The sequence below is a fragment of the Engystomops pustulosus genome, chromosome 4 (assembly GCF_040894005.1).
Source record: "Engystomops pustulosus chromosome 4, aEngPut4.maternal, whole genome shotgun sequence".
NCBI lineage: Eukaryota > Metazoa > Chordata > Amphibia > Anura > Leptodactylidae > Engystomops > Engystomops pustulosus.
Genome location: NC_092414.1, coordinates 94,019,766 through 94,031,727, shown reverse-complemented (window position 1 = coordinate 94,031,727; position 11,962 = coordinate 94,019,766). Strand labels below are relative to the sequence as shown.

The 11,962-nt window shown below is 38.4% G+C and overlaps 1 protein-coding gene across 1 annotated transcript in view; it reads right to left on the bottom strand.

Moving 5' to 3' along the window:
* Nucleotides 1-465: 465 nt before the first annotated feature.
* Nucleotides 466-11,962, bottom strand: part of ZDHHC17 (zDHHC palmitoyltransferase 17) — a 36,790-nt gene continuing 25,293 nt past the window's right edge. The window contains exons 12-17 of the mRNA XM_072146776.1: nt 11,122-11,184; nt 10,806-10,899; nt 10,287-10,370; nt 8,895-9,052; nt 6,421-6,515; nt 466-1,720 (exon numbers count right to left, since the gene is read on the bottom strand). Coding sequence (XP_072002877.1) covers nt 1,582-1,720; nt 6,421-6,515; nt 8,895-9,052; nt 10,287-10,370; nt 10,806-10,899; nt 11,122-11,184 — 633 coding nt within the window. The 3' untranslated portion in view covers nt 466-1,581. The remainder of the gene's footprint in view (nt 1,721-6,420; nt 6,516-8,894; nt 9,053-10,286; nt 10,371-10,805; nt 10,900-11,121; nt 11,185-11,962) is intronic.

Genomic DNA, 11,962 nt, shown 5'->3' with positions numbered 1-11,962 from the left:
ATTCATCTCTAGGTTTAGTGTTTACTATTACTATACATTTAAATTTCAGGTACATTATTGTTCCTTGGTTATCAATCCAATTATTTGTATATTTGTAGTGTTTTACCAGGCGACAGCATGAGAAGGTATTCCTGGAAACCATTTTTCCATACAGTTTTAACCACAACTCTGGAGATTTCAACTAGAACACGTGCAGTTTGATGTAACGTTTGGCTGCTTTCACTTGTGGAACGATTATACCAAACAAAATAAGACCACAAAATTACAGGGATCAACATTTTCCTATTGGTCTCTGTAAATAGGTCACAAGTTGCAGAATTCCCTCATTTTTCCTACTGAAAGTCACAAAAAAAAAAAGAACAGAAAATAGATTTTACAGACAGGTAATCTTACACCAGAATGAGCTAAATTCAAAGAAGAGGTTGCTAAATGTTGCTGATGTTCACAGATATGCATGTTATCACAGTTTTGTTGTGTTGACTAGTACAGGTGACTGACCCAATAAATTAATGTACTAAAATTTTTTTTTTGGAGCAGAACTACTATAAAGTGACATAACAACGCATCCAGTAATATACAAGTGTGTGTTTAACCGTTACATTCCCCTTCCCCCAAACTAACACAGAGGAACATTAAACTGTACCAATAAAAATTAAATATTATAATCATTTTTTTTTCTTTCTATTTTCTTTGGCTCCACATCCATATCCAGTGTTGTCTTGTCAGTGTGAATGGGGCTTTGTTCAGGATGTGAGCACATTCACCTCTGAACAAGCTCTTATTGACATAGTTTGGCATATTCTACTAGTTGCCTTAAATTCCTATAGAACACTACTTGCATGCAACTGCTGAGAACTGCTCCACTTCATAAAGGGAAATGTATCAGGAGATCTCCGAAATCCAGAAACAGACGAACAGCTGACAGTCATACAATGTAGGAAATGTACATTCATTTTTTCCCTGTTTACCATCTTCATGTGCCCACATCAAGTTAACCCCAAATGCTGAACATCCCAAAGAAATATAGTATTCTTCAGCCCAGCATCAAGATTCACATTTCCAATGACACTATAATGGAGCACAACTGGGAGATCACATTACAGGAATAAAATGCCACAGTATTGTAGATCAAGCCAGGCCACATTAGGGGATTATGATGATGTACTAGAAAGTCTCACTCCACTGGATGTATTCAGAAAGAAAGGGGCAATGAATAGATTTTGTTCAAGCAGACCAAGACTGAAGCTTGTCGAAAGAGCAATGCCATGCTTTGTTGTGAATGGTGCAAAATAAATAATTATTAAAAAAAATTACACAGAACAAAAACACAGATTGCAGATTCACGGCTGTTCAAAAGATTTCCAATGCAAGGATCTAATAAAATCCTCCCCCAATATCTTCTTTCTCTACATCAGTGCGGGCAGAAGGTCCTGTCCATGGTCACTGTGGTTGATAAAATGCTGACAGAGAAGTTACTGTAAGATTTATCAATAGCCCTACAAACAGCATGCTATAGTTCAAGGGGCAAGTTTTCGCAAGAGACATATAGACATCTTCAGGTACCACCCTTATCTGCGGAGACTACACCAGCTGATAACCTGAGCCTGACGTTTGTTCATACTCTATTGTGTATTGCCTTGTCCAGTCCACTGTTACAGGGCGGAAGAGGCCACAGCATCGGAATTCAAAGAAGTCTATGATATTTCTGATACATCCATGGCTGGAAGAAAAGAAGAAAAAAAAAAACCTTTATTAACTGTACAGTGCTCTAAATAACACTCTAAGACAGGATGCAAGAATATTCTGTATACCCAATATTTTGTGACCATGCTAGAAGTTGAAGCACCTGAATTTTTATCTACAGCATTTTAGCAATTTTAATCTATTCACAGATTTCTTGTCACCCCATTTCAAGACTCAATTTCATCTTTCCACCTAGAGCTGTGTTTAAGCTTTTTTTTTTTTTTACGGGACAACTTGTAGTTTCTATGCTGGATTAATACTTCACTTGTGAACATATTCAGCAAAACATAGAATGGAATAGATTGGATTAAAAAACTATAAATTTCCTTTCTGCATGCTGCTGTAGGAAAAGGTCTCTGTATATTGGACACTGTGGCATCAGTCTCCCATGGGCTATAAGCCTCCCTTCAACGGAGACCATGCATATGTCACTGTAATGAAACCATCTATATCTGGACATATAGGTCAAAAGAGACCCTGATCATCATCATCAGCAGAATCACTGACTGCTATTGCACTTTATTGATACAAATTAGCGCCTAGTTGTTACTGTCCTTCCCCAACCAGAATGGTTTTGGGCATTGAATGTGTTCAATTCAGTATATAGTAGCCCATACATATTTTTTGTGCTGAGGGTGTTACATACTTTTTGTATGTTTTGATGTTTTTAATTGGGGTATATCTTTTATGTCATTTGGTGTCTGTAATTAATAAATATTGATATTTTGGTATACTGGTTTGTTGTATGAATTTTTTGAGTATATACCGTATATAAGGTTTGTGATTCATAGGTTACATAATCACTGACTGCTGTCCTTCACTCCTCCTTCTGTTGGCAGGACACATTCCACAGACATTGCATCATTTTATCTGTTTTATAGTTTTGATTTTTTTTTAAATAGATAATTAGTGGGATTTGATTGCTTGTATAAAACACTGCACAGCACTACTATACTACACTGTATTACTCAGGTAGCACAGTCTATTAATACTTTGGGCAGCACAAGACTGACCCTCCGACATTGGTTCATAATTAGGACATGAATAGGTAGTGCCATAGAGACAAACATTTTTAACCTTTGCACTAATGCTACAATCCAGATTCTCCCCGGAGTATTCTTATCTTCTGTCATTGTTGAGAATTCAGTCACTACAGACTCCACATTATATTCTTTTCTGTAGCGATACTGTCACACTCCATGAAACTCTCCCCTATGTATACATCAATGTTCCAAGGCCAGATGTTAAACTTTTACTGTATCTAATATAAACAGATAAATATTAACATCACTCCTAGTCCAGAGTTTACTTCTTTCTAGCTACATCTTGACAGTTTCATTGCCTTATGTAAGGGAACATGTCACCAGTATTTTAACCACTAAACTAATAGAAAACACAGGTAAGACAAAAAATTTCTTTATGTTGAAAATCATCAATTTACCTATCAAATATTGCCACCAAAGTCATATGAAAACAAGCTGAAAAGTCACATATTGCTTCTTTTATCATTTTAGAGATGTGAATATCAGCTTTAAAATGCATCAGGATTGAGGCTCTGTCACAATTTCCACTTGATCCAGGGGAAATGATAGATGGCAACAAGATTAAACGAGGTTCTTCCAACAGTTTGCCATATAATTTCACATCACAGTTCAAGAGGGATATCGTTCTAAAATTCTCCTGTCTATCTTGCCGTTTATCTGGCTTAGGGAATGTTACAACTGTCGCCAGTAAGTTATAAGCTCCCATTAGTCCTTTTCCCTGCCAATACCTAAATACTCTTCTATATGGTCTAAGTTGCTTTGAAAATTGTCGATAGTGTTCATTGAGTAGCCTATCTCGTCCTGGCATTTTATTTAGTTTGGAGATCAGAATTATTTTCTCCAGTTCCTCTTCATTAAGTTTTCTGATTTTCAGACAGTTTGGGGAGATTAATAGCAAAAAATGTTAATTTTCACACTTTGATGGTAATTTTAACATTTTAGCATTTTTTAAAGTTATATAGTTTTGCATAGTACAACTGAAAGATTTAAATTGTGTTCTTAACTTGTGTTTTTGGGTACTGTTACAAAAAAATTTAAAAAAAAATTAAAATTGTTTATGCACCCTATTCATGTCTGCAATCAGTTGCTCCATTTGGCCGCTTTTTTTCTTTCAGCCTCTATTCCTAGCCTCGTGACAGGCCGGCAAGCCAAAGATGGGACAAGAAGGATAATAGATCTTTTACAATGGGTTCAGGTGTCCCGGGCCCCCAGTGTGTTCCTGTCATTGGATGCAGAGAAAGCCTTTGACAGGATACAGTAGGGGTACCTGGAAGCTACATTAAAGTAATTTGGTCTGACAGGAACAATATTACAAGCTATTCAGGCATATTGCAACCCAAAGGGACAGGTCTTAGAGTCGGGTTTATTCCTCAGGATTTGGAATGTTACTTGGCAAGAATGCCCATTATCACCAATGATTTTTGCTATGATGATGGAACCCCTGACTGGAAAATTAAAGGGATCCAAGTGGTTAGAGAAACACACGCAGACAATATAATTTTTATGTGTACGGACCCCGAAAAATCTGTAAAAGCCTCAATGGGTATAATACACAACTTTGCTGATGTCTCCCTTTACAAATTAGATACTTGAGTAAGCAGAGTTTTTCAGCACAAAAAATGTCAAGAAAAAATATAAAATCAAAACTCACCTTTTCGGTGCCCCCCTTGAGCTCTTCTCTTCTTTGGTCCGGCAGCGGCAGGTCTCTGCGTGCCAGCCTTGCAGACTATGACAGCAGCCACCTGTAATCCTATTGTGTGTTCTGGTCGGGCCTCACACAGACCTGCCACTGCCAGACTGAAGAAGAGAAGACCTGCGGGGAGCAGGAATTGGGCAAACTGGGGCTGGCCGAATACAGGGCCAGGGGGCTGGCTATATACTGAGGGTAGGGGCTGGATGGCTATATACTTGGGGGGAAAGGGGGGAGGGGACTGACTAGCTATGAGATTGTGAACAATGCATTTTTAGGTGTTTTTTCCCCCTGTTTTTTTAGGGTCCTCAGCTTATAATAAAGTATATATGGTATTGGTAAATCAACACTTAATCTCCCAACAGTAACCAAGGGGAAACTAATTGACAAGTATAATATTTTAGATGGCTCAGGTGAGTTCAAATACTTAGGAATACAAATATGTTTGCCCTTGTATGTCTTAATGGTTAAAAATGTAAATATGGTATATGAAATCATGAAAAAAAAGAAAAAGGTAAATAAAATAAAATTATCACAAATAGCTAGTATACAGACTTGTAAAATGACATTTTTGGCAAAAATACTCTTTTTAGGTGTATTCCATTAAGCTTCCCTAAACCTTTAACATAAAAAAGTGCAGACTCTGCTTGTAAAATGTATATGGAAAGGGATAAAAACCCAGGATAGCAAGAAATATATTAGAAGCACTGCTTAAAAATAGTGGACTAGGAGTACCAAAGTTGGAACTATATCCTAAAGCCGACATTTTGGATGGAAAGGCTGAATGAGACCATAAAGAGGATAACCCGACTGCCAGTGCAGGGGATACGAGGATCAGACCTATTATTTGGTCAGATCTTTTAGGAACACCGTTCACAACAGAAATTAAAATAAATTTAGCATATATGGAAACGGGCTGGGGAGAGAATTATGGGGGTATGTGGGGGTCTTTTTGGGGGTGACAGGTCCTCTTTAATTATAAAAAGGAAAAGGTTCAGTTGGATAAATGTATAATTTATATGCATGTTTGGAGTTTGGGTTACAATTATAAAATATACAGAGCCAATTAAAAACATTTGAAATGTGTTCAATTGGATCTTTATCTACAGCTAGCAATCCCCCCCACGTTGGTCTTTGCATGAATCTCTGCTCCTACAGCACATAGCATGGCAAACCTGAGAAACATGGTTCTATGTGCTATGGAGCCCAACATATGAGTGTCTGAAGTAATCCTTACCCAATTGTGATAGCTAGAACTGTGTGACACTTCTCAGATTTAAAGCAGATTTTATTTTTACATAAAAGAAAGAAAACTAGAAAATATATATCTCATTCTCTACTTGAGGGTGACGCGAATCCCTTTTAAATGAAAAATTAAGAATCCTGGTCATGGGACTCTATAAAAACATCCCATGGTTTATTTTCTCTACGCTTTTGTAGACTATGCCTCTGCATGGTAACAGAAAGCATATAAATGCATTTAAGGGCAATCCTGCAGATATGGTACATTAATTGAGCCTATGTTCATTTGATAGGTTGGCCAAAAGAAAAGAGCAGACAAAAGGAAATACACTACATAGTTTGATTGCCATCTGAAACAATAGAGACATCATAGAAGCTGTAGAAACAAAACAGCAGGACATTTTTAATGACTACCTATTGCAAAGTTTCTGGAGAGATGAGAGAATACAAATAATGGCAGCAGTGTAAATAGCCTTTACTGCTTCTATTCTTTCGGGGATTATTTTTTTTACAATCAATGGATAAAATAGAATTCTTCATGTGACGTCTCATCTAAAACCCTTCAGGCTATCTGCACATTTTGCAGAATGGACTTATACACTTTTCACAAACCAGAAGCTTCGATCAGCGGCTGATCATAATGGTATTAGGCCAGAACTAACTCAATGGATGATACAAGAGAAAGGAATCAAATCTGCTTACTTGAAAGGGCTTTCAATAGAAGTGGTTGTGACTTTGAAGTGTTTGTATCTCCTTGCATTCATCCGCTCATTAGTAGTAATTCCCAAACAGGAGATCTGTGAAAGAAAGAAACACAATAACGTCTCCTTATTAGAAGAGATGATTTGGATGTAAGCACAGTATATAATGGAACATAATTTTAAGAAAACATTGATTCAATTAAGGTGATTTCATTACCTACTAGAAAACGTGAAGAAAAGGGCAAGAAAGTAAAAACGGAAGTAAATAGTTTGGTCATTGTTTACAGAGACACAAAGCTGAAGAAAGGGGAAGTAGAAAAATAGGTAGTGGAAATGTGAAAAGATAGAGGTGTGCAGTACACATTGCTTACTTAAAAAAGGAAACTGTGCTTTATTAGACTATATATTACAGGAGGAATTATTAGTATTTTACATCACTTTTAAAAGATTATCCGGGTTTTCATTTTATAATATTCTACCCACCCCCATTCACTGTCATGATATCAGTAACATTGCAGTTTAAGCTTATTCTAAGAGTGGAGGTAAAAAATATTCAATAAGATTTCTTATCGATTTAAAGGGGTTAAGAGAGGACCTGTCATCTCTAAAAAAAAAACTGCACTAAAGTAAGCAGCTCCTAGTGCTACAGCATATGCCGCAGTGTTACATTGCTAGCGTTATCGGAAAACGCCGATAACTCTAACAAACACTGCAGCGCTGTACAATTGAAAACGGGCGGTGAATCTTGGAGTAGGCGGGCGGGTCCAGGGAAGGGGCAGGGCCTCGGACCCCCCCCCCCCCTCCTGAATACGCCCGAGAAGATAGGGAGATGGGGAGAGCTCGACTTCCATGTTGAACTCTCCCCACCTCAGTGACATTATACAACCATTTTACATCTCACTTCAAAAATTGATTTTGCCATCACACTGGCCTATAAAAACTCGGATTTAGAAGGTCTCTAATGTGTCCCACAACATACTGGTAGTGGTTTATTAGGTCATCTTCTACTGAAGAGGTCCCTTTAAATAAAGGTAGTTTTTTTAAGTATGTATTACACATTAGACTTCTCTAAGATTTACACTCACCGGCCACTTTATTAGGTACACCTGTCCAACTGCTCGTTAACACTTAATTTCTAATCAGCCAATCACATGGCGGCAACTCAGTGCATTTAGGCATGTAGACATGGTCAAGACAATCTCCTGCAGTTCAAACCGAGCATCATTATGGGAAAGAAAGGCGATTTGAGTGCCTTTGAACGTGGCATGGTTGTTGGTGCCAGAAGGGCTGGTCTGAGTATTTCAGAAACTGCTGATCTACTGGGATTTTCACGCACAACCATCTCTAGGGTTTACAGAGAATGGTCCGAAAAAGAAAAAACATCCAGTGAGCGGCAGTTCTGTGGGCGGAAATGCCTTGTTGATGCCAGAGGTCAGAGGAGAATGGGCAGACTGGTTCGAGCTGATAGAAAGGCAACAGTGACTCAAATTGCCACCCGTTACAACCAAGGTAGGCAGAAGAGCATCTCTGAACGCACGGTACATAGAACTTTGAGGCAGATGGGCTACAGCAGCAGAAGACCACACCGGGTGCCACTCCTTTCAGCTAAGAAATTGGACAGTAGAAGATTGGAAAAATGTTGCCTGGTCTGATGAGTCTTGATTTCTGCTGCGACATTCGGATGGTAGGGTCAGAATTTGCCGTCAACAACATGAAAGCATGGATCCATCCTGCCTTGTATCAATGGTTCAGGCTGGTGGTGGTGGGGTCATGGTGTGGGGAATATTTTCTTGGCACTCTTTGGGCCCCTTGGTACCAATTGAGCATCATTGCAACGCCACAGCCTACCTGAGTATTGTTGCTGACCATGTCCATCCCTTTATGACCACGATGTACCCAACATCTGATGGCTACTTTCAGCAGGATAATGCGCCATGTCATAAAGCTGGAATCATCTCAGACTGGTTTCTTGAACATGACAATGAGTTCACTGTACTCAAATGGCCTCCACAGTCACCAGATCTCAATCCAATAGAGCATCTTTGGGATGTGGTGGAATGGGAGATTCGCATCATGGATGTGCAGCCGACAAATCTGCGGCAACTGTGTGATGCCATCATGTCAATATGGACCAAAATCTCTGAGGAATGCTTCCAGCACCTTGTTGAATCTATGCCACGAAGAATTGAGGCAGTTCTGAAGGCTAAAGGGGGTCCAACCCATTACTAGCATGGTGTACCTAATAAAGTGGCCGGTGAGTGTATATTTATAAATTGTTTAAGGGGACCCATAAGCTGTCTTTGTAAAAACTGTTCAGAGTAGACATTTCTCATGGGTATCTATTGATATATGATGCATAGTGTACTTGGGATGAACTGGACCAATAACTTTAGGCCAACAGTCTCCTTTAGGTCTGTGACCTACCTTACAGATAATAAGGTGGATAAGACACATACAAGACAAGAATGTTCTTACCTGGTACATTTGGCACATCAATAGCACAGCCACCCACATTAAGTGAAACACGCTGTTGAGGAACATCCAGAACATCCAGGGTGAGCAGGTCGCAATTTGGGTCACATATGTCCAGAATCCATCTTTACTGTATGTAGTGTCACAGTGTATTCCCCAATCTATAAAGACAAAAGGTTCATGCAGTACTTTTCTTAAGCCAACATATAAGCTCCAGTGTTTTGAATTTTTAAAGACTAAGGGAAAAATGGAAATGTATAAAATGAAAATGGATAAAAGCCTAACTTTTTTATTTTTCTGTGCACAGAGCTGTGTTAGAGCTCGTTTTCTGCCCAAAAAATAGCACTTCCTAGTGGCTGGATTTCATATTCCACGCTGGTCACTGGGAAGAGAAAAATCCAAATGCGATAAAATATTTTTTAAAACGCATTTGCGTTGTGGACTCAGTTTTTACAACTCTCACTGTGCGCTCCAAATGACACCCCTACTTTATACCTTTGGTCGATAAGATAGAAGGAATTGTTTCAATAGATTTTTTTTACAAAATTAAAACGGTTTGTACATCTGTGTTAGGTATAATTTTTGCAGGTGTGATGATGTTTACATTGCAACCACTTTTGGAACTATACAACCTTTTGATCACTTATTAAAATGCTTTTTATTACATTTTCTGTGGTTTTCTTTTAGGGGGTTCACCGCAGGGAATAGCCGTTTTTGTATGTTGATAGATCGGGACTTTTTGGGATATGGCAATACCTAACCCTTTTGTGATTTTATTTGTTTATTTTTAAAATCGGCTCTAGAAAAAAAAAAAAAAAAGATTTTTATTTTCGTTTGTTTTTTTGCTACCTTTCAGACCCCCAAGGGAACTACAGTATATCGAAGATTTGGTATGGATCTATAACAGTGTGCCGACAGGCCCTAGAGTCTTACAGACTGCGGGCTGCCATAGGTACAGATTGTTTCTTTCAATGACGTCACACAAAGAAATGATCCCTTTCAAAATGGCTACGCCCATTCACCAGCGGCACGTAAATCGTTAACTTGTGGGCGTTTGCTGCATAATGTAGACAACATCCACCATGTATGAAGACTCGGCGTTTAATCGTCTTCATACATCCTTGATAACAATATGACGTACAAGTAACAGTTAGCTATTTAAGATGACATTAGAGCAGAACAAAATGGTCCCCAGCATGCCAAGTACTGTAGCTTCCAATTCTCCATCAAGTCATTTTTATAGATATGGAAATGCAATAGCACTTCACTCAATATTTTTTATGTATTTTTTTATCTTTCAGATAGTCCATCAATAAAAACTTTTGGCCAACCATTTTAAACCATTAATTAAAAGGGTGTCAACAAGATTAATGTGTGGAATTTTGCTTTACTCACAGGAAATGCACCCGTAAATCATCCAGCAAATCATGCAGAGCAGGAAAAATAGGTATCCCATGAAATATCGATGGTTTCCTGCACCTAGACAGATACAAGCACACATTAATGTACACTTTTTCCAGAATAGTGAATTACTGATGATGGTTAAACTGCTGATCCATATTGAAGGCCCAGTTTGAAGTGGTCACAGCACTCCAGCGGTCGTTGCACTTGGATGTTGTGTCCTTTCGACACACAATGTGCTTGCTGCTCATTTATATGCAAGTTAATGGAGCTGACTTGCAATACCAAGCAGAGAAACTGAAGACTTTTTCCTCTACACCGAGCACATTATTTGTTCTGATTATGTGGCCTCTTCAAACAGTTTATCAGTGATGGTACTGGGTGCCAATCCCCAATCCTAGTCGTTGGTAATCAACTGAAATAATACTTTAGCATCCCGCGGTAGCATTTTTCATTAATCTTCATTACATCATCGTTGATAGCAGAATATTGAATGCATGCAATGCGACATACCTACACAGTTACCAACCCAGGGACAGTGGTGGTCAAACTTTGCTATGCAGCGATTGCAGATGCCACAGTGCTTAGATCTCACTGGTTTTCTGATCTGTAAACAGGAATGTATGAGATTAAAATAATTTTTTAAAAAAATGAAGGTAATTCTTCAGATTAGATTACGGGAGCACAATACTAAAAAAAAAAAAAAAAGGCCTGGTGGCATGATATTATTGGAGATTCTGCATAGAAGTGAATACTTTCCCTCCCCTATAAAAGCTTTTTCTTTATTTAGGGGACAAAAGCTTGTAGGTGTCATGTAACATATACTCACCAGACAGGTACTGCAGAATATACTCAGATCCAGACTCCCAGTCTCGGCGAGCTCTACAATTGTCTAGTAATGACCAAAATAAAACAAGCATTTAGTAATGGGAGACAATTCAATACAAAACACATCAACAAATACAAAAACCTCAGTAGACTTGAATTTTTTTTATAAGACTTTAGATGGCAATTCCTGCACAATGACAAAGAATCAGCTGATGTCACTGTCTCTCTGGCTGGGGAGGGAGGAGGCGGGCAGAAACACCGAATGGAGCACAAATTATAAGTAGCCGACCAGAGCCCCTGAGGCTCATTTGAATGATTTTAAAAGAAGTTTTTCTCAAAAACTAAGTGATTAGAAGAAAAACGGAACAATGGATCCTGTTTCAGTAGGCACACAAAGGCTTGTAAGTAGGCTTGGTTTAGAAGAACGAGATCCATGTAGTAGATTCCCTTAAACATCCCAAATTGCTGGAAATAACAAGAGCTTATCGTGTAATTGTCCCGCCAATTAGCCGACAAACATGTGTACACTAATTTGTACATTTTTTACGCTACCAAAACAACAATATATTGATATATAGAAAAAAATTATTGTAAGTGTATTGAATAGTGTAAAAAAAGGAAAATGAGCACTAAACATGTATGTTGCCCCATGCATTCCCAAGTGTCATAGGATTCTTAGCTTGGACTAAACTCTTCCTTCCCCCAGCAATGACATCACCTACATTAAGTTACAAAAAGAAATGTAAGCACCGTTTTAGTTTCAACATCAGAATTAAGAAGAGCTTCATAGCCTAAAATACACCAGATGAGAGGAGTGGCTGGGAAGACCCATCTCAAAAAGG